Here is a 21882-nt window from a genome sequence, read left to right on the forward strand (position 1 = left end):
AAGCCCAAGAGAAGCATATAAATAAAGGGTGACATTGAGGCTAATGGAGCACATCCAAATTGTAAAACACATCAAGGAAGATCTTTGAAGTGGCCGCAGACTTGAAGGACTCCAGTGAAGGTGAAAAGGAGCAAGATTTGGTGACTTTTCTAGACTATTTGGAGGGATAGAGTTCCCTAGGCAGGAGGTCGAGTATTTGAGGTGAGATCTGGGCATGTTTGGAGCACATTTAAGTTACGTTATAGTTATGGTATAGGTCGCAGACCTTTCTGAGGTGACAACACGTTCGGATCTCTATTTTGAAGGAGGTTGAGAAGCCTAGGAGGCAGTCCAACCTAGGGCGCATACACAAGAAGCAAAAGTGAGTAGTTTAGGCCTACTTTCGAGGGTAAACGCAAAGGGTAGCAGCAATGAGCTAAGGTTGACGTGTGCCCTAACCAGGTTTGTCAAAGCTTAGAAAAAGTGCACAGTTGCCAAGGACAAAGGGAGGAGAAATAAGGTATGTGTGTCTCCTTTTGTTGATGTTGTTTTGTTAGTGGATAGAGTCCATTTTGGAAAAGTTGTTGTTGGGAATCTCAAGGTTGTTGGAGGGTAGCAAGGAGGCCCTAAGTACAGTCTTCTTGGAGGACAAAGAGAGTTGTTAAAAGAGGCAGAAAGTCGATGCTCAGTCACTGGTCTTTGAAGGACGAATGAAGAAGGTCAAAGGGATCAGTTTGACCAGCCCAAGTTCATTGTTGGAGAAGGACATCTTGCAGTGATAGGGGGCAACCCTCTGGCCCAAGCTTTGTCTTCATTGGAGCAGCATAGGGAGGCAATAGAGGGAAAAAGTTCCAAGGGAGTTGAGGAGCAGCAATGGGCAGATGAGAGTTGTTCACAAACGAAGTTGTGAACAACCCAACAGAAGACCCTATGTGTTGATGCATTTATGAACAAATGATTGGTTAGAGGGCAGATTTGTGACCCGTGTTCAGTGACCTAAAGGAGCAGGACCATTGATAGAGGCAAAGTTGCAAATTGGGAGTAGACGGACAAGCAGATGTGTTCAGGGTACGACCAAGGAGTTGTGATTGTGCATTACATCAACTGGAAAGTGTATGTATCTTGTTGGGGGCAATTTAGTTGTCATAGTTGTTGATAACAAGCTCTAGTTTGTATTCTTGTATCAGTGGATGTATGAGGGCCATTATCCCTAAGACGGGAGCCCTAGACTGTTGTATTACAATTTGTTAATATAACAAAGTTGGGTTGTTGAAATTGTAAAAAGTTGTTTATTTTTGTGCACTAGTTGATTTACTGTAGTTTATATCTCGTTGTGCAAAGTAGTTTGTTGTGGCATTTGGAGTGGTAGTGTTGATTTCTAGTAGCATCGGATGTGCTCTAAGTCTCAAATTTTGAAAGGAGGCTTGGGCACATGTATTCCAAAGAACCCACAAAGCGTTTTGGGAAATTCCACCCAAAAACAGTTTTATTAGAATTATTTATTATTTTTGATGGGACCCTAAGTCTAAACTTAGGAAAATAAAATTAAAGGGTATTAATATAAACTGTGGGTGTAACTTCTAGAAGAGGACAAGGATCAAGAAAAAATGATCTTATCCATTGATTAGCTTCTAATCTGGGCTGTTGAATGTCAACGAGGAGATTATTTGAGGCTTGAGGGTCACTTTGAAATATACACAGAGTGAGTTCAAAAGTTCGATTTTTTGAAGCAGAGCAGTGGCCGAGAGAATATCAATAGTGAGCTTGTGCAGTTAGGGGCAGCGATAGTTGGGTTGGAGTATCTTCTCCAGAGCCTAGGATACGCAGCAAAGAGGCAGAGAGACACCAGAAGGAGGCAGCACAGGACCCAGGAAGGGTTGACGCTAAGCCAGATTGGCTCACGCAGAGGTTGACGCTGAGCCAAAAGGGCTCACGCAGAAGTAGCGCAGTCTCCAAGTAGAAGTCCAAATTTGCAGAGGGAGCTGACATTTCTGAGCTGGGAGGGTTGGAAATTGCTCCAGAAGGCAAATCGATCCCCAGTTGAGCTCACATAGGGCCTTAGAGGCTGACGCAGGGGCAGCGCAGAAGTAGCCGAGGAACTCTCAGTTTAGCTGCTAGATCAGTCGGAACTTGCCAAGTAGAGTGAGGTAATCTCACAAATTTCTTCTGCCAGTTTATTTCTCTGTAAATGGATTGTTGGGAGGGCGTCCAGAGCTGTATTCATAAAACTACTACATAATAATAAAAACCCTCAGATCTGTTGCACCGGTTTTCCCGCATTGGGTTTTTCCGAGGACATATGTCCAAAAAGAATTGTGTCCTTTGTGTTGCATCTTTCTCTATTGTTCTGTTCTTGTTTTGGGCATATTATTTAATTGGTGTAGGTTGCAGTGTGTTAGCTTCAATATTTGCAGTAGGAAGCAGTAAATAATTTGTTTCAGTAATTAACAAATAGAAGAAGTTTAATCAATTGTTGCAGTAGGGATTCCAATTTATGAAATTTTCACAAGTAGTGTCAGAGATTCTAAGACCCTAACCTAGATTCTCCAGTGTTGTGGAAAAACAACATCATGGTCTCTCATATGTATAGTGTTCATGGGGTGACTAATTAACCCCAAGGGTCATGTCTCTTGGCACCCAGCTGACCTGAGCCTACATGCTCAACACCAAAATATTATAAATAAAATTCAATTTCTTGTTCTAAACCCACTGCTTTGGGTTCAAAGCCCCAGGGTTGGGTACTTTGCCCGCAAATATCCATTTTTGTGGGTTTTCTTCGCACATACCTAGTACCCAAGGCTTGTAGGAGTACCTCCCAAGCTACACAATTTTCAACATTTGTGTCTTTAAATTTCTGCTATAACCATCAAAAGCTTAGATTATCTCTTTGAAAATTTCTAGGTTGTATCTTAGTTAGAAAAAAAAAAATCCCAATTTTCAAGGACTCTCAAATGCACTCTTAGAAAACAGACTTACTCAAAACAAGCACGGTTATCCAAAATATCCTTACTCGCATCACAATTATGAAGATTCTACAGGCAACCAATCTAATGTGATCTGGAATCTGATGTAGTCTCTAAACATTTTTTATATATTTTGAGAAGCTGCTGTCAAAGACAGTGACTGGAACACTTGGCCAGGGACCCAACAATGTCTACTCACAATGCAACTAAGAGGTAAACTGCAAAATAAAATGCAACGCAGTGTAGTATTGTTTTACAAAATTGTTCGTGATAGACTACTCAAAAAGGAAAAATCACGAGATTGCTTGTCTAAAGAGCAACCAACTATTTGTAGATTTTGCATAATAATGCATGGAAACATGCAGCAATGATATAAGTACACACATAATGGCTACAATTTTTATTCACTTTCTACTCTTTTTATTTTCCTCTCTAAGTACAGAGATTATCAATTCCATAAGTTTTAGGACTTAGAATATGCAGATTGGAACTTTGCCTCTTCAAACCGACAAGCAAAAAATTCTCACCAAATGCTAGAAGAAGCATACCAAATGATAAGTAAGAATCCATAAAATTTGAAGATAGATTATCTTACCATTCAATCATCTTTTGTAGTGTCACAGCTCTTCCCAGTTGTGTGAAAATCAGACATGGTAGAAATAAAGTAAAAACAAGCTGCACAAAGAAAAACAGCAAGGTCTGTCAACAAAGAAAAGAAAATTCAAAATAGTCAAAACTAGAGCACATGCAGACATACATCCACAACTTAATACAATTTGCCACCAAAATAAACCCCATGCCTAGAGAGGTACCTCCTGAGAGCTGGTTCATACTAAATCTTGATGGTGCAACTAAGGTCCAAGCAGACAGATCTAGGAATGATGGGATGATAATGAATGACAAAGATAATATCATTTTTGCTTTCTCCATTGGCATATCAAACAACAGCTGAATTTGAGGCTCCAATTCAGGGACTAATTTAAGTACTGAATAAGGCAATGATACGCTCATTATTAAGAGAGACTCTTCCCTCCAGTAATCGGGTTTCAAATAAATGGGGTATCAGAGATTGGAGTATTCAGGATCTCTTGGAGGAAATTAAGTGTATTGTTTCAAATATTCATGTAATAACGTTTTCCTACTTAAAAGAATGGTTCAATAAGATGAGGAACCAGATAGGTAACTAGGGAGACCATTTGGGAGTAAAGCAAATTTAAGTGAGAATTCAGACCACTCCATGTTGGAAGAAAATAAGAGAACGTGCGAGACATGTGGATGCATGGGAATACTGGCACCTCTAGTCATGTTAAATCAGGGCTCTCTCGTTTAAGGCAAGGGGCCTACTTTCCTCCAGCCATAATGAATTGCGTAGGCAGCACAGCTATCATTGTTTTGGGTGGAGGAAAAATATTACTGGCTACTTCTATTTGCCTAGCCTATTTTGAAAAGAACACCAGAGGACATCTAAAAATATGTTTAGTGTAGTCACTGATGAACTTTGAAACATAGAACATAGAGGAGACTGCTTTCAGGAGTTTTTGAGTCTAGCTAGACACAAAGGGACTTGTTCTACATATCCCTCAATGATACCCAAAGCAATTAATCAAGATGAAGCTAAGAATAAGAATTTGGTGATGGTGCATGGGTCAGGATGATGGTAAATGAAGAAAGGTCCATTGCAAGGACTTTGTCCACTTCATCCAGGAATGCTTGAAGCAAAGGCACCTAAGGAACAGATCCCGGCATTGTATTGAGGAACCAGTGGTTGGTAAAGGATAAAAGCAATTTTTTCGGTCACAGCCCTTGCTATCAAACTAGAGCCACCTTATGGGGATGCACCCACCCTACCCCCTTGGGTTTCAACCACCTGAAATAGCTCAGGTGTCCAACTGGACTTGCCAATCCGTCTACACCCTCAAGGAATCAGTGGTTCGTGTTCACGATTAGAATCTTTTAAGTGGTGGTCTTTGGTAGGTAAACCAGTGATCAGACGGAATAAGGTCTTGGTAGAAGCCTCTGCTAGGCACCAAAATAATTATGTGTAATTGTGATAGAATTTTTTTGTTTTCCCCCCTAAAAAAGAACATGCTACAACATGCAATGACTAGCGAAGATAAAGAGGAAGATTACCCCGTTGAGACGCTTGCGATTGCTGGGAGTTAATATGTTGACGTACTTCGTAGCCATGACGAACCCAAGGAAACACATCACAAACACCTTTGCAATGGGTAAGACTGCAAACTTTAGCATTTTAAAGACGGATTCTGAGTCGTTCCCCATTGTTAGAATCATTGCTGGAAGAAATCCTTGGAATATAGAAATAGAATTGATCTGTTTTCAGATCACCTTTGCCGGTAACTCTTTACTTCATGCTAATCTCCTTCAGTCCAATCCAAACACTCTTTGACTAATTTCCACTAGAAGCTGAGACGGATACACAGCACGGTCTCAGCTTCCAGCAGTCGTGATTCTAAACAACCATCAACCGTGCCAAAATGCAAATAAATCTATTTTCTCAACAACGGACCAGAGCGGAGCCTGTAATCATGTTCATGTATTGAAGGGAAAAAATAGTAAGAAAAAAACAGTGTAACTCATGCAGGACACCATCCAGTCCTAGTTAATATAGTTGAACTCTTATCAAACTCATGCAGGAATTATTCCTTGAAATGGGTGCTAGAATGACAAGGGATCTGCATATCTCGAAAATTCAGGGCTTCAATAATCACAAATTATCAGTAAATCTGCATGCAAATTGCTGATGCACACAAATATATCCAAATACAATTTGCTCCAAAAAAAAATTGTGTTCAAAATTTTACTCTGCTTCAGCTATCGGCCGAATATCTTAAATGAATGACGAACAGAGCACTCTGTTTGATTCAAATTGAAGCGATGCTGTTCCTGGCTTTCTTTTGTGCGAAGGGACGAAAATCAAAAAAAACTTTAAGACTCCGCAACAATTACTCCGGAAAAAATGTTTCCAATATGACGACTGCTGCAAAAGGCCAAATGGATCAAGCTTCGAAAGGAAACCTTAAGCAGCAGAAAAATGAAATTTCCGCAGCAACTAATTCCTGCACTCACTTTACTCAAAATAACCTAAGAAAACTTAACTTCCTGTATATACATTTTGAACATCAGCGAAATTCGTTAAAGCGAAAAATTTTAGACGCATGCAAATCCTTAAATTTGCTCTAGAGACCTTGAAAGTTTGCGAACTTTTACAATGCCTCGAATGTTGCAGGAAAACTGGCGAGCATGGCAGCATTCCTGAATATTTTCTGTAGCAGAGCACCCCGGAAAACGCCGAAAGATGTCGAAAATTTTACAGCATTCGAAATATATGGAGTTCACTGCACTTCTTTTACGATATTTCGCATCTAGATCCCGCTCTGAAAAGCCTCGATATGAATCGCGTGCGCCAGCTTTCCATATTAAATCTATGCAGGCTTCTCTGTCAAAGGTTATTCGTCTTGCTGCTCTCTGGATTAAGCCATACGATGATTGGCACGCGGCATTCCCTGAGTAGGAAAAGCCGTACGATCTTCGTCCCACAGTGAGATCGGCTGCACACCGGCCATCCGTTTCATGCCCGGAACTTGATCTACTATTGGGAATTTGGGATCCCAGCCGCCATTTTTACGCAAGGCCAATTTAATAATTGTACCGCAATGGATGCGGGTACCGAAATTATTTGATGATGAATTATAAATTATTGTCGTGACGCAAAGAAAATGCATGTTAAAGTTCTGGTGACTTCAGACGAAACTAAAGGTTCCATTACTTTGTATATTTATTATTTTAAGCATATGTTCCCCATAGAAATTATTCATTTTAACTATTTGAATTAGAATTATTAATGGGTTAGATCGTCTCTTAAGTAATTTATTATTTTTATTTTTTTATTTTTTTTTAAGAAATCATTCATTGAGTGAATAGAAAGGTTTATTATTGAGGAAGTACAAAGGTTTATTATATAGTAAGGTGTTTCCCTCTGAAATAAACTTCCCTAAAATGTACGTGTCATGCTTGTATGCCGTTAAATTATGTGTTAGACGATTAGAGAATTGTTAATTGTTGGATGAAAGGAAGGTTATCTGAAGGTTCTCTGGATATGGAGGGTCATTTGGTCGACCTCTCGTCTATTATCTGCTACAAAGTATTCACCCTTGCCTGAATGCTGCTAGATCGGAGCGGGGTCATTTGGTCGACCTCTCGTCTATTATCTACTGCAAAGTATTCACCCTTGCTTGAATGCTGCTAGATCGGAGCCTAAAAGATTTACCTGGGGTACCCTTTTCGTATTCTCCGCTCTTGCTTCCCGTGCCGCCCTGACATATCTCTGAAACGGGCTCCATCATACCTCTGAAACGGGCTCCATCAAATCTCTGGGGGAAATTTCATCCATGGCTTTCCTGAATGTAGAAATGAGATGAATTCAATGAGAGAAAAGGATTCATTGATCCGGAGCTCCGCGCACACAATATCATTCCACGGAACCGCTGTCATTCTTATCCATTTCGCGAAGGAAATTAGGGGAAATGGAATTGTAGATGCATTTTATGATTTGAACGGTCACGGTCCCTCGCCATTGTTGGCCATTATTTTTAATTTACGGGCAGCACTACTTTAGCCTTTTTCCAAGCTCCAGACTGCCTTTTTTCAAGCTCCAGACTGTCGAAAATAGGCCATATCGTTAGGGACGTCAGAAAACCAAAAAACAAACAGTGGTTCAACCTTTGAGTGTTTTCGTATTATATTTTTTTCGTCCTCTCGCAAAAATTGTGCTTGCCGGCGTTGAATGTGCGGTCGAAAATATAAGAACGTTTTGGAAATGTCAGAAACTGTAAAATACGCTTTTCGGCCGACTATGGGCTGGTCAATACCTTGATCGTCTTCCTCTGAAGTTACTAGCGTTTACAGGCCTTAATTTTTGCTTTAAAGTAAAATTATAGTCCTCCTTTAACATTTAATGATATTTACACCAATGGTATTGAAAACGGACAATACTGGGGTTTGACAGCTTGAGAGCTCAAGGTGTGTTTTTAACCATTGCTTTTGTTTATTACTTTTTATTTATGTATGTAAAGAAGGAAGTTCTTCACTCCTAAGCGTCTAATGTTAGATAGAACATAAATAAATCGCGTTTTTTCTGACCTTCAAGGCGTTGTATGCCATTAACAGCGGGAATCTCACGCTGTTTGGCAGCTCAACAACACTTACAGAGCGTCGTTTTCACTGTTGAGGTAACATTTTCGGCACCGGAAATCATTATTCTTTCACCTTTAAATTTACTACATTTATTAGTACTTTCGTTAAATCCTTGCATTTGGCTGCTCAACGAAGCTTTACGACCTTGGTTTTCACTTTAAAGTACAATTTTTAGGACTGGCAGTTTTCCCATTTTTCAGATTTAAGTCTCTTTGAGTGCAGAAAGTCTTTTCCTCTGTAAGCTTGAAATCTTCTGGGTGCATTCATTCGTTTCAATTTTAATAGCTAACTTCTTTCCATTTAAATCATGCCTTCTTCTGCATTGATCTCTAGTAACTTTCTTGTTTTGCAGTTACTCTCTGAAACCCTTCCTTGGAAAAATTTATGGGATCTGAACTACTTTCTTGTAGCAGAAGTGGAACAATTGTGGGTCAAACTTGAGTAAACCTCTTTACTTTATTTTAAGGAAACCGCGAGAGTTAATTGTAAAATTTGCGAAATATATGTAAGGACCATTGATGAAGTAAGGACCATTGATGAAGTCCTCAGTAGAAAGAAACTGTGAAATATAGAATAGCGGCAGGGGTTTTGGAACAGTCTGCGATGGATAGGCTACTTGCAAAATACTCTTTATTGATTTTGGCTGGACTGCTTCTTGTTTTGAATCTCTCTTTAACACATGGCTTTACAGACAGCCAAGATGGTAAGCTTTTAGTGATGTTTGTGGTAGCTTTGTTTCTGATATGTATATCTCTCTCAATTATTTGATTCTTGAGAGGAAATGTTCTATGATGACATCTTATGACTCATTATTTCATAAGGTTTGTTCAGTTTATACTAGAATAACCTTCAAAACTTTTTGTGTAGCAGACGGTCGAATATTAGAAATTGGAACATGTTTTTTAATGGTCGTAGGTTTGTTTGTTTTGCAGTATTTGCGATAAATGTTCTATATACAAACCTGGGATTACCTCCCCTTGCAGGATGGGTTCAAAGTGCAGGTGATCCTTGCGGTGAGAATTGGTTGGGTGTTCAATGCGTGGGGCCTAACATCACTGGAATGTATGTTCGATGCCAGATCCTATAGATGCAATATTACTCTGTTTTATTCAACTAGTAATTGGTCATATGTTTCTGGCCTTTTTAACCTCGCATTCTTAAGTAAGGAGTCGGATTTTAGTGGTTCTTTATGCTTTTTATGGACTTTGTACTGAGATTGACACTGGATAATCAGTGTTCTTCCTGGTTTAAATATTGGAGGACAGCTGGGTTATTTCATTGGTAAACTTCACAGCTTTAATAACTCTGTAAGTAGCAAGATGAAACCTTCAAATTAGTTCAATGATTTACTGTGCAATCCTTTCCTTGAAACTAACACGGAATGAATGTCTGTTAAAAAAAGCAGCAGATGAGTTTGTACTAGATTGCAAAGTTGACAGCCGCTATTGTGACATAATGCAGGGATCTTACCAATAATCATATTGGAGATGTTGTTCCTTTTCAACTTCCACCTCACTTACAACGCCTGTAAGCTTGTAGGCAATTATTAGATGTTTTGGCAATGCTTCGGGAACATGCTTTGTAGAATTTGGGCAATAGGGAGTTCTTTTATTAGATTTTATAGTATATGATGATGCAATATACAATAAAAGGTGGCTAGTGCACAATAAGGCCAATGATTTTTGCAATTGGCAGGTTGCTTTCTGGTAATCAATTGACTGGAAGCCTTCCATATTCTTTATCAACTTTAACATTACTCTCTGATTTGTAAGTAATGGCAAATTGTATTTTGATTTTTTTCATCAAAAGTTGTAGAAATGCAATACAACTAATGCAAATACTTACAATCCTTGCAGGATTGTCAATAATAATCAATTAACGGGTGCAATTCCAGACATTTTTCTGGGTCTTACAGGTTTAGTTAATCTGTAAGTATTTTCATTTGATCTTTTGAGTGTTTCTTAACTTCCGTTTGAAAACTGTATCAGTTCATATTTTGTTATAATTACTATGAGCTTTAGAATATTTTCAATCGATCTTTGCTTTTGCAGAGATTTCTCTTCTAACAATTTTAGTGGTCCACTCCCTGCCCCCATGAGCGATTTGACAAGTCTTTCTTCTCTGTAAGTTACATACATTTTTCTTGGTAGATACAGAGCTTAAATGACTAATAAGCTTTATTTTACTTGAGTAGGGGCTGTTCTTGAAACATTCTGAAATATTTTAGGTTTGCTTGCAGGCATTTGCAGAATAATATGTTAAGTGGAATTGTTAATAATCTAGCAGATCTACATTTGACAGACTTGTAATTCTCTTTTCAACTACTATATCTGTTCATTTCCAGAAATGTAATGCTCGAATTTTTTTAGCTATGGTAAAATTTTTGGAAGGTGTAGATTAATTTACAGAAACTGATAAAAGATAACACTTAAGAATCATTTCTTTTGGATTGGTGGCAATGCCAATTTTATTCATAAAATGTTGTTATTGTATTTCAACAGAAATATAGAGAACAACCTTTTTACTGGATGGATGCCTCCAAAATTGTTGACAATTACAAACTTCAAGTAAGGATATGCAACATTTCGGATAACTCGTGCAAATTTCAAAAATGTTTGATCACCTTGCTTGTTATGCATCTTGATCTTTGTCATTTCTGGATTGTGGATAACCTGGGCACAAGGGTTCTTAACTTTCATCATCCCTATATTAACAGGTATGGTGGCAACCGGTTTGACACATCTCCTGCCCCTCCACCACCTTCTTCTATTTCTCCATCATCCCCAAGAAGCCCTGGGCATAATTCATCATCAGGAAAGAGTTCCCACGATGAAAGAAAAAGCAAATATTTAACTAGTGGGAGGATTGTTGGTATTGCAGTAGCAGGGTTGTTAACTGTCATTGCAGTTGTGCTTATTATTATGTTCTTTGTAACAAGGAAACATGAAAGGAATTCAGGTGTGGAAAAGAAATATAAAGGCAGGGATAAATATAAAAATGAGGAGAAGATATTTTATAAAGATGTGGAACGGGCTCTCGTGCCGCCCTGACATACCTCTGAAATGGGCTCCATCATACCTCTGAAACGGGCTCCATCAAATCTCTGGGGGGAAATTTCATCCATGGCTTTCCTGAATGTAGAAATTTCAAATCCTACTTGATCATTATATACGGTATCTTTCAAGAATATTTGAGTTCGTTTGCATAATGAATACATTATTCTTTGGCAAAGTCCGCTTGTATAATATATACATTATTCTTTGGTAAAGTCCTTTTAAATGAGCAATTTTTCTCTTCTTCCTTATTTATCTATCTAGGAGGAATTCTTCATTGAAATTTAGGCATATTTTCACATCATTCTCCTAATGAATTTTGGATCGTCTACCTGAAGATTGTTCTTCGTTTACATTTTTTGTTCTTCGATTTATTCCCAACAACATTTATGTTTTACGGACAAATTGGAATAGGAAGATTTTATTAACTCGTTTGATAGCTTTCTTCTACCATATTTTGCCCACTCAAGATCTCTACAGTAATTTCTGTGCCTTTGTTATTTTTCAGAATTATATGTTCAAGTATGATAGTGTCCACGAACAGTGGAAGCATCATGAAGTCAAGGTCAAAGACTCGAAAACTTTACTCTTTGGAGAAAAATCTGTTGTTGTATTCGGTTTCAGGTAAAACACTTGTTTATGGAGATCAATGAGAGTTTCTTAGGTCAATTATTGCTTGAGCTTAGGCATGAACAGAGTGTAAGTGCTGACATTGTCTATTTGTTCCCATTTGTCCAACTGTTCACATTTTGGTTTGAAAACTGTAGAAATCCTGACGAAATACCATGGGGCGAGGTCGGCACAGAGTATGTGGTTGAATCCACAGGTGTCTTCACCGACAAAGAGAAAACAGCTGCTCACTTGAAGGTTTGAATATTACCATTCCACAATTCAATTATAATTGATTTTTTCATTCAAAGTTTATTCGACATGCTACTAATTAAAAATACAATGTACCTAAAAGTTGATAAATGATATTTGAGGCTCAGGTAACTAAGGAGTTGTCACATGTAATACCGCTCCCTCCCTACATGAGCAAGGAGATTTGGCAATAGCATGTCCGCTTTGGCTCTTTCTCAATTTATAAAATTGACACAGTTGACTGATATCGGCATAACCAACCCTATTCTAAGTTGAAACTTCTTTCAAATTGAGCACTCACCTCATGAAAGGTTACCTTAAAATTGCTCCATAGTTGTGACTATTCGAAATTGACGAGGTGATTAAAAAATAACATGTTTGTTTTCAGTTTCTTTGGAGAAAAATCTATTCTATGATTTTTTTTTTGTGGTGCATGCAAAAATATTTGAAAGGCTATTAACATATCTAATTTTGTAAATTTCAAACGGTATAAAGTGCAACAATGGAAATTACAATTTGAACTCCATATAATAATTTTTTTTTTGTTGATTTCTAATAGGCAGGTGCTAAAAAAGTTGTTATCTCAGCTCCAAGCAAGGATGCACCTATGTTTGTTGTTGGGGTTAATGAGCACCAATACAAATCTGATTTGAACATTGTTTCAAATGCAAGCTGTACTACTAACTGCTTGGCTCCCTTGGCTAAGGTTTGCAATGATATTTTTACTAAATTATCAAAGTTTTCATTGTATAGGTGTCTTTATATGAGAAAATTGAAAAATTACATATTGCTTGGGAGGAACTATATGTTAAAAGAGAACAAAAACACTCTGTTTTCTCTGGCATGTAATCAATGACAAGTTTGGCATTGTTGAAGGTCCCCTGACAGTTGTCCATTCCATCACAGGTACACTTACTATGAACTAGTATTATGCCCTTGAATTTTATTGATACAAGGCGTTTGCAAGCTGCATTGACTTATGTTTCTGTATGTAAACAACAACACAGAAGACAATTGATGGACCATCAAACAAGGATTGGCGAGGTGGCAGAGGAGCTGGTTTTAACATTATTCCTAGCAGTACAGGAGCAGCAGAATTTTATTAATATGAATCCCCACCAGCATCGCCTTTTATGTTCTCACAGCTACTAATTGTGATTGTATTTTTGAAGGCTGTTTGCAAGGTTCTACCAGCTCTCAATGGAAAGTTGACTAGAATGGTCTTCCGAGTACCCACACCAGATGTTTCAGTTGTTGATTTGACTATTAGACTTGAGAAGTCTACCACTTATGACGAGATCAAGGCGGCCATTAAGTAAGTAGTCTCAGTTACACCGTAAGAAGAGGAAGGGATGAGGATATATACAATCTCTGTCAGGAATAAGTTTCGAGGTTGTGTATTTCATTTTAACTATATATGGTACATTTCATTTTATAGGGAGGGATCTGAGGGAAAATTGAAAGGAATTCTTGGTTACACAGAGGACGTTGTGGTAACCTTGTGCCATATAGAGACTTGACAACTAACAACCCAAAAAACTTCAAGAACTTGAAGAAGATATAGTATATTGGGTAAGATTTATTGTTTCCAATTCCAGAAGAGCAAAATCCTTTCTCACTCATGTCACAATTTTCACTCATACTTCTCTAAAGCTAAGAATTGTAGTTATCAGCGGTCCAATGCATTCACAGGCTTAGGGATCGTTTCACTACCTTTGTTGAACAGGGAATGCTAATTTTGTATTGGGAGAAACATATAGAGAGCATTGCTCATTGAAGTTTTTTCAAGCTTTTTTCAGGATTATTAAATGTATTAGAACTAATTCAGAAGATGGAGGAACCAAAATACCTTTCTGTAGTTGATTGATTTTTACTATAAAGGAAATTTGAGTTTCATCAACATTGAGTTCATTAGAGCTGTTATGATACTCAGCAACGGATGTGTGGCATGTTATATTCCTTTCTGATGATTGGTTTGGTTTATTATTTGACATTTCCTCCATGTTATATTTGTCCTTTCCCATTGAAATATTTAACAAATCCCCATATCTATATTCTTCTTTAGTTCTTGTTGAATAGGATCATCGTGAGTTTCTTCTATATTTATTTTTGCAGTTAAAGTGGACAAAAATTTTGACCTTCTGGCAGGTGCTGGACACAAACATCACTTCTAGTGGCATCTGGAATGCCATAAAGTTCCTGACAATTTTCACGTGTTCTCACACTAATAGGAAGTCCGGAAAGAACATTTGTTTTAGTTGCTTGACCTTCATCATTATTCTCATCAGAATCTACTGAATCACTATAAGTAACTGGAAGAAGATCTAGACACTAATAGGAAGTCCAGAAAGAGCATCTGTTTTAGTTGCTTGACCTTCATCATTATTCTCATCAGAATCTATCGAATCACCATAAGTAACTGGAAGAAGATCTAGAGCTGATATTTGAGACATTTCTGAAGCACTGAAGATAGACAATGAATTTGGCATGCTTGCAACATTTAAAGTTGACAAGTTTGGGGATTCTTTCCAATTCTTTGGATTAGAATGTCGACAACCATTTTCTAAGAATTTTCTGTCCCTGGGCATGTTCCTGTTTAGTCCATAATTTATGTTTTAATTTGCTAAATATACAATGAAATATAAAACAAATAAGTAAGCCAAATCCCCTTCAATCAATGTTCTAAAAAGGTGTGAGCATTGTGAGTCATCTGCCATGCTCCAGTGTTTTATGTTATTGAAGAAACATAGAATGACTAAATGTTGAACCAAATGTTTCAGTTACTAGGCTTTTCTATCAGTTGAAATTCCTGCAATTACAGTCTTTTGACACAGAGGCTTCCCTTCTGTACGGACCTGATCAAAGGCACTCTCCTTGGATGTGACATGCTTGAGATTAAAATTTTGAATTGAGTCAACTTTTGCCTTGCTTTTTATGGACTTTGTACTGAGATTGACACTGGATAATCAATGTTCTTCCTGGTTTAAATATTGGAGGACAATTGGGTTATTCATTGGTAAACTTCACAACTTTAATAACTCTGTAAGTAGCAAGATGAAACCTTCAAATTAGTTCAATGATTTACTGTGCAATCCTTTCCTTGAAACTAACAGGGAAGGAATGCCTGTTAAAAAAAGCAGCAGATGAGTTTGTACTAGATTGCAAAGTTGACAGCCTCTATTGTGACATAATGCAGGGATCTTACCAATAATCATATTGGAGATGTTCCTTTTCAACTTCCACCTCACTTACAACACCTGTAAGCTTGTAGGCAATTATTAGATGTTTTGGCAATGGTTCGGGAACATGCTTTGTAGAATTTGGGCAATAGGGAGTTCTTTTATTAGATTTTATAGTATATTATGATGCAATATACAATAAAAGGTGGCTAGTGAACAATAAGGCCAATGATTTTTGCAATTAGCAGGTTGCTTTCTGGTAATCAATTGACTGGAAGCCTTCCATATTTTTTTTATCAACTTTAAAATTACTCTCTGATTTGTAAGTAATGGCAAATTGTATTTTGATTTTTTTCATCAAAAGTTGTAGAAATGTAATACAACTAATGCAAATACTTACAATCCTTGCAAGATTGTCAATAATAATCAATTAACGGGTGCAATTCCAGACATTTTTCTGGGTCTTACAGGTTTAGTTAATCTGTAAGTATTTTCATTTGATCTTTTGAGTGTTTCTTAACTTCCATTTGAAAACTGTATCAGTTCATATTTTGTTATAATTACTATGAGCTTTAGAATATTTTCAATCGATCTTTGCTTTTGCAGAGATTTCTCTTCTAACAATTTTAGTGGTCCACTCCCTGCCCCCATGAGCGATTTGACAAGTCTTTCTTCTCTGTAAGTTACATACATTTTTCTTGGCAGATACAGAGCTTAAATGACTAATAAGCTTTCTTTTACTTGAGTAGGGGCTGTTCTTGAAACATTCTGAAATATTTTAGGTTTGCTTGCAGGCATTTGCAGAATAATATGTTAAGTGGAACTGTTAATAATCTAGCAGATTTGCATTTGACAGACTTGTAATTCTCTTTTCAACTACTATATCTGTTCATTTCCAGAAATGTAATGCTCGAATTTTTTTAGCTGTGGTAAAATTTTTGGAAGGTGTAGATTAATTTACAGAAACTGATAAAAGATAGCACGCAAGAAGCATTTCTTTTGGATTGGTGGCAATGCCAATTTTATTCATAAAATGTTGTTACTATATTTCAACAGAAATATAGAGAACAACCTTTTTACTGGATGGATGCCTCCAAAATTATTGACAATTACAAACTTCAAGTAAGGATATGCAACATTTCGGATAACTCGTGCAAATTTCAAAAATGTTTGATCACCTTGCTTGTTATGCATCTTGATCTTTGTCATTTTTGGATTGTGGATAACCCGGGCACAAGGGTTCTTAACTTTCATCATCCCTATATTGGCAGGTATGGTGGCAACCGGTTTGACACATCTCCTGCCCCTCCACCACCTTCTTCTATTTCTCCATCATCCCCAAGAAGCCCTGGGCATAATTCATCATTAGGAAAGAGTTCCCACGATGAAAGAAAAAGCAAATATTTAACTAGTGGGAGGATTGCTGGTATTGCAGTAGCAGGGATGTTAACTATCATTGCAGTTGTGCTTATTATTATGTTCTTTGTAATAAGGAAACATGAAAGGAATTCAGGTGTGGAAAAGAAATATAAAGGCAGGGATAAATATAAAAATGAGGAGAAGATATTTTATAAAGATGTGGAACGGGCTCCCGTGCCGCCCTGACATACCTCTGAAACGGGCTCCATCATACCTCTGAAACGGGCTCCATCAAATCTCTGGGGGAAATTTCATCCATGGCTTTCCTGAATGTAGAAATTTCAAATCCTGCTCGATCATTATATACGGTATCTTTCAAGAATATTTGAGTTCGTTTGCATAATGAATACATTATTCTTTGGCAAAGTCCGCTTGTATAATATATACATTATTCTTTGGTAAAGTCCTTTTAAATGAGCAATTTTTCTCTTCTTCCTTATTTATCTATCTAGGAGGAATTCTTCATTGAAATTTAGGCATATTTGCACATCATTCTCCTGATGAATTTTGGATCGTCTACCTGAAGATTGTTCTTCGTTTTACATTTTTTGTTCTTCGATTTATTCCCAACAACATTTATGTTTTACGGACAAACTGAAACAGGAAGATTTTATTAACTCGTTTGATAGCTTTCTTCTACCATATTTTGCCCACTCAAGATCTCTGCAGTAATTTCTGTGCCTCTGTTATTTTTCAGAATTATATGTTCAAGTATGATAGTGTCCACGGACAGTGGAAGCATCATGAAGTCAAGGTCAAAGACTCGAAAACTTTACTCTTTGGAGAAAAATCTGTTGCTGTATTCGGTTTCAGGTAAAACACTTGTTTATGGAGATCAATGAGAGTTTCTTAGGTCAATTATTGCTTGAGCTTAGGCATGAACAGAGTGTAAGTGCTGACATTGTCTATTTGTTCCCATTTGTCCAACTGTTCAACTTTTGGTTTGAAAAATGTAGAAATCTTGACGAAATACCATGGGGCGAGGTCGGCGCAGAGTATGTGGTTGAATCCACAGGTGTCTTCACCGACAAAGAGAAAACAACTGCTCACTTGAAGGTTTGAATATTACCATTCCACAATTCAATTATAATTGATTTTTTCCCTCAAAGTTTATCTGACATGCTACTAATTAAAAATACAATGTACCTAAAAGTTGATAAATGATATTTGAGGGTCAGGTAACTAAGAAGTTGTCACATGTAATACCGCTCCCTCCCCACATGAGCAAGGAGATTTGGCAATAGCATGCCCGCTTTGGCTCTTTCTCAATTTATAAAATTAACACAGTTGACTGATATCGGCATAACCAACCCTATTCTAAGTTGAAACTTCTTTCAAATTGAGCAGCCACCTCATGAAAGGTTACCTTAAAATTGCTCCATAGTTGTGACTATTCGAAATTGACGAGGTAATTAAAAAATAACATGTTTGTTTTCAGTTCCTTTGGAGAAAAATCTATTCTATGATTTTTTTGTGGTGCATGAAAAAATATTTGAAAGGCTATTAAGATATCTAATTTTGCAAATTTCAAACGGTATAAAGTGCAACAATGGAAATTACAATTTGAACTCCATATAATAATATTTTTTTTTGTTGATTTCTCATAGGCAAGTGCTAAAAAAGTTGTTATCTCAGCTCCAAGCAAGGATGCACCTATGTTTGTTGTTGGGGTTAATGAGCACCAATACAAATCTGATTTGAACATTGTTTCAAATGCAAGCTGTACTACTAACTGCTTGGCTCCCTTGGATAAGGTTTGCAATGATATTTTTACTAAATTATCACAGTTTTCATTGTATAGGTGTCTTTATATGAGAAAATTTACATATTGTTGGGGAGGAACTATATGTTAAAAGAGAACAAATACACTCTGTTTTCTCTGGCAGGTAATCAATGACAAGTTTGGCATTGTTGAAGGTCTCATGACAACTGTCCATTCCATCACAGGTACACTTACTATGAACTAGTATTATGCCCTTGAATTTTATTGATACAAGGCATTTGCAAGCTGCATTGACTTATGTTTCTGTATGTAAATAGCAACACAGAAGACAGTTGATGGACCATCAAACAAAGACTGGCGAGGTGGTAGAGGAGCTGGTTTTAACATTATTCCTAGTAGTACAGGAGCAACAGAATTTTGTTAATATGAATCCCCACCAGCATCGCCTTTTATGTTCTCACAACTACTAATTGTGATTTTATTTTTGAAGGCTGTTGGCAAGGTTCTACCAGCTCTCAATGGAAAGTTGACTGGAATGGCCTTCCGAGTACCCACACCAGATGTTTCAGTTGTTGATTTGACTATTAGACTTGAGAAGTCTACCACTTATGACGAGATCAAGGCGGCCATTAAGTAAGTAGTCTCAGTTACCTCCTAAGAAGAGGAAGGGATGAGGATATATACAATCTCTGTCAGGAATAAGTTTCGAGGTTGTGTATTTCATTTTAACTATATATGGCACATTTCGTTTTATAGGGAGGAATCTGAGGGAAATTGAAAAGAATTCTTGGTTACACAGAGGACGTTGTGGTAACCTTGTGCCATATAGAGACTTGACAACTAACAACACAAAAAACTTCAAGAACTTGAAGAAGATATAGTATATTGGGTAAGATTTATTGTTTTTAATTCCAGAAGAGCAAAATCCTTTCTCACTCATGTCACAATTTTCACTCATACTTCTATAAAGTTAAGAATTGTACTTATTAGCGGTCCAATGCATTCATAGGCTTAGGGATCGTTTCACTACCTTTGTTGAACAGGGAATGATAATTTTGTATTGGGAGAAACATATAAAGAGCATTGCTCATTGAAGTTTTTTCAAGCTTTTGTTAGGATTATTGAATGTATTAGAACTAATTCAGAAGATGGAGGAACCAAAATACCTTTCTGTAGCTGATTGCTTTTTACTATAAAGGAAATTTGAGTTTCATCAACATTGAGTTCATTAGAGCTGTTATGATACTCAACAACGGATGTGTGGCAGGTTATATTCCTTTTTGATGATTGGTTTGGTTTATTATTTGACATCTCCTCCATGTTATATTTGTCCTTTCCCATTGAAATATTTAACAAATCCCCATATCTATATTCTTCTTTAGTTCTTGTTGAATAGGGTCATCGTGAGTTTCTTCTATCTTTATTTTTGCAATTAACGTGGACAACATTTATTGACCTTCTGGTAGGTGTTGGACACAAACATCACTTCTAGTGGCATCTGGAATGCCATAAAGTTCCTGACAATTTTCACGTGTTCTCACACTAATAGGAAGTCCGGAAAGAACATTTGTTTTAGTTGCTTGACCTTCATCATTATTCTCATCAGAATCTACTGAATCACTATAAGTAACTGGAAGAAGATATAGACACTAATAGGAAGTCCAGAAAGAGCATCTATTTTAGTTGCTTGACCTTCATCATTATTCTCATCAGAATCTATCGAATCACCATAAGTAACTAGAAGAAGATCTAGAGCTGATATTTGAGACATTTCTGAAGCACTGAAGATAGACAATGAATTTGGCATGCTTGCAACATTTAAAGTTGACAAGTTTGGGGATTCTTTCCAATTCTTTGGATTAGAATGCCGACAACCATTTTCTAAGAATTTTTTGTCCCTGGGCATGTTCCTGTTTAGTCCATAATTTATGTTTTAATTTGCTAAATGTAAAATGAAATATAAAACAAATAAGTAAGCCAAATCCCCTTCAATCAATGTTCTAAAAAGGTGTGAGCATTATGAGTCATCTGCCATGCTCCAGTGTTTATGTTATTGAAGAAACATAGAATGATTAAATGTTGAACCAAATGTTTCAGTTACTAGGCTTTTCTATTAGTTGAAATTCCTGCAATTACAGTCTTTTGACACAAAGGCTTCCCTTCTGTATGGACCTGATCAAAGGCACTCTCCTTGGATGTGACATGCTTGAGATTAAAATTTTGAATTGAGTCAACTTCTGCCTTGCTTAACATGACAAAGCTTTCCACCCTCAAAGCTATGATATTTTTGTCCGTTTTCTTCACCAAGTGTTTGCCTGTTGTGAACACAACCTCTACATGCAGATTGCTCTCTGTAGTTTGGTTAACAAAAAACAATTTTCTACTTAGACCAGGAATGTAAAAAAGTGTTTTTGAACATAAACTTTACCAGTTAGATGTAGTGTTAAAGACCACAACAAATGTCAAAGCAATTTGCAGTGGTGATTAAGTATTTCTAACTTGCGTTAATAGAGAATGATTTTCACGGGGGCATTTTTAAAGAGCATATCATTAGCTTAGTGTTAATGCATTTAAAAGATCGTATTACAATTCTGTGAAATTTCCTTTATTTTTTCTCTCTTTTTTTTTTTTTTTCAATTTCCAATTTTTAAAGTTGAAATGAGCTCTAACCTACAATGCTATGTATTGATAAACACGATAAGACCTTTATCTCTGACAAAGCTTTTTCTAAATTAATAGATTGCTAACATTTGTTATTTATAATTTTCACAACAAAATCTGTGAGCATTCAAGTTGTCTGTAAAATTCAGATATCAGCGAGAAGAAGCAAGAATTGAAGCTTTGGTAAATCTCAAGACTTCCAAATCTAAAGCTGCAACCAAAAATCTTAAGGTATAAGGAGTGTGCCTATAAATATTGGTACACATTTAGGAATATTTCTATAATTCTTGTCGTTTACAACATTTAGAAGAAGTGAATAGACATGTTGATATTTAGGTCATTGACCTGATGCACACACTATATGGATAATGGATTTCCGCACTTTATGTCTTACGGCGTTTCCTTTGCAACATCTGATGCAAATGTTAGTTTTATAGTTAAGAGGGTTATGTGAAAGAAATAAAGAAAGAAAATTATTTTAATATGTATAAAGTTAAAGACAGTTTATGGGACAAATTGCGTTTTTATTTTGTTGATGTATTTGGCCATTTTCGTGTGAAGTCTCACAATAAATGCTTCCAAGTAAACCCCTAGCTAAATAGATTATCCCAAGAGCTAGTTGTATGCATAACTTTCCTTGTTGTCTTTGAAGGCCTAGCATTATAAAATGAAATGCTTTTATGTTTCCACTTTTCTGGAAGAACAAAAAATATGCATAACTTTCATTCTTGTCTTTGAAGGCCTAGCATTATAAAATGAAATTTGTTTATATTTTCATTTTTCCAGAAGAACAAAAAATACATACTCTTTCCTCCCACACTTCTTTTGGC

At 36.7% G+C, this 21882-nt stretch overlaps 5 protein-coding genes across 6 annotated transcripts in view; 4 read left to right on the plus strand and 1 right to left on the minus strand.

The window, feature by feature from the left end:
• Window positions 1–6592, minus strand: part of LOC149197888 (protein PIN-LIKES 6-like) — a 442686-nt gene extending 436094 nt beyond the window's left edge. The window contains exons 1-4 of one of the 2 annotated variants that reach the window (XM_089406022.1): window positions 6148–6592; window positions 5765–5937; window positions 5073–5480; window positions 3538–3617 (exon numbers count right to left, since the gene is read on the minus strand). In XM_089406022.1, the coding sequence (XP_089262148.1) occupies window positions 3538–3617; window positions 5073–5234 (242 nt within the window). In that variant the 5' untranslated portion in view covers window positions 5235–5480; window positions 5765–5937; window positions 6148–6592. Of the gene's footprint in view, window positions 1–3537; window positions 3618–5072; window positions 5481–5764; window positions 5941–6147 lie in introns of both variants that reach the window. The other variant, XM_089406023.1, reaches the window with a different exon arrangement.
• Window positions 6593–8759: 2167 nt separating this feature from the next.
• On the plus strand, window positions 8760–11252 carry LOC149197890 (protein STRUBBELIG-RECEPTOR FAMILY 1-like). The gene is made up of 9 exons (XM_089408845.1): window positions 8760–8859; window positions 9089–9218; window positions 9618–9683; window positions 9852–9923; window positions 10013–10084; window positions 10208–10279; window positions 10396–10461; window positions 10658–10723; window positions 10873–11252. The coding sequence occupies exons 1-9, from the start codon at window positions 8760–8762 to the stop codon at window positions 11204–11206; spliced, it is 978 nt and encodes a 325-aa protein (XP_089264971.1). The 3' UTR covers window positions 11207–11252.
• Window positions 11219–19280, plus strand: LOC149197891 (glyceraldehyde-3-phosphate dehydrogenase, cytosolic-like). Its single transcript, XM_089408846.1, has 10 exons — window positions 11219–11293; window positions 11718–11833; window positions 11977–12076; window positions 12630–12788; window positions 12928–12976; window positions 13070–13163; window positions 13239–13385; window positions 13509–13642; window positions 18882–19024; window positions 19148–19280. The coding sequence occupies exons 1-8, from the start codon at window positions 11219–11221 to the stop codon at window positions 13588–13590; spliced, it is 822 nt and encodes a 273-aa protein (XP_089264972.1). The 3' UTR covers window positions 13591–13642; window positions 18882–19024; window positions 19148–19280.
• On the plus strand, window positions 16750–17744 carry LOC149197892 (glyceraldehyde-3-phosphate dehydrogenase, cytosolic-like). Its single transcript, XM_089404006.1, has 3 exons — window positions 16750–16976; window positions 17366–17481; window positions 17625–17744. The coding sequence occupies exons 1-3, from the start codon at window positions 16926–16928 to the stop codon at window positions 17728–17730; spliced, it is 273 nt and encodes a 90-aa protein (XP_089260132.1). The 5' UTR covers window positions 16750–16925; the 3' UTR covers window positions 17731–17744.
• LOC149197893 (glyceraldehyde-3-phosphate dehydrogenase, cytosolic-like) lies at window positions 17829–18838 on the plus strand. Its single transcript, XM_089408847.1, has 4 exons — window positions 17829–17846; window positions 18276–18422; window positions 18555–18615; window positions 18709–18838. The coding sequence occupies exons 1-4, from the start codon at window positions 17829–17831 to the stop codon at window positions 18813–18815; spliced, it is 333 nt and encodes a 110-aa protein (XP_089264973.1). The 3' UTR covers window positions 18816–18838.
• Window positions 19281–21882: the final 2602 nt, after the last annotated feature.

This window comes from Pinus tabuliformis, chromosome 2_2, assembly GCF_031772625.1.
Source record: "Pinus tabuliformis cultivar Carrire ecotype Pingquan chromosome 2_2, CPIR1, whole genome shotgun sequence".
Lineage (NCBI taxonomy): Eukaryota > Viridiplantae > Streptophyta > Pinopsida > Pinales > Pinaceae > Pinus > Pinus tabuliformis.

Bases quoted from the DNA above. Each gene is read 5' to 3' on its own strand.
- LOC149197893 (XM_089408847.1), top strand. The intron at 18,423-18,554 runs GTTTGCAATGAT...TTTCTCTGGCAG, and splicing joins GCTTGGCTCCCTTGGATAAG to GTAATCAATGACAAGTTTGG. The intron at 18,616-18,708 runs GTACACTTACTA...GTATGTAAATAG, and splicing joins AACTGTCCATTCCATCACAG to CAACACAGAAGACAGTTGAT.
- LOC149197892 (XM_089404006.1), top strand. From the start codon at position 16,926: ATGGCTTTCCTGAATGTAGAAATTTCAAATCCTGCTCGATCATTATAT. The intron at 16,977-17,365 runs GTATCTTTCAAG...GTTATTTTTCAG, and splicing joins CTGCTCGATCATTATATACG to AATTATATGTTCAAGTATGA. The intron at 17,482-17,624 runs GTAAAACACTTG...TGAAAAATGTAG, and splicing joins GTTGCTGTATTCGGTTTCAG to AAATCTTGACGAAATACCAT.
- LOC149197890 (XM_089408845.1), top strand. From the start codon at position 8,760: ATGGATAGGCTACTTGCAAAATACTCTTTATTGATTTTGGCTGGACTG. The intron at 10,280-10,395 runs GTAAGTTACATA...GTTTGCTTGCAG, and splicing joins TTGACAAGTCTTTCTTCTCT to GCATTTGCAGAATAATATGT. The intron at 10,462-10,657 runs GTAATTCTCTTT...GTATTTCAACAG, and splicing joins GATCTACATTTGACAGACTT to AAATATAGAGAACAACCTTT.
- LOC149197891 (XM_089408846.1), top strand. From the start codon at position 11,219: ATGGGCTCCATCATACCTCTGAAACGGGCTCCATCAAATCTCTGGGGG. The intron at 11,294-11,717 runs GTAGAAATTTCA...GTTATTTTTCAG, and splicing joins CATCCATGGCTTTCCTGAAT to AATTATATGTTCAAGTATGA. The intron at 13,164-13,238 runs AGAATTTTATTA...GATTGTATTTTT, and splicing joins CCTAGCAGTACAGGAGCAGC to GAAGGCTGTTTGCAAGGTTC.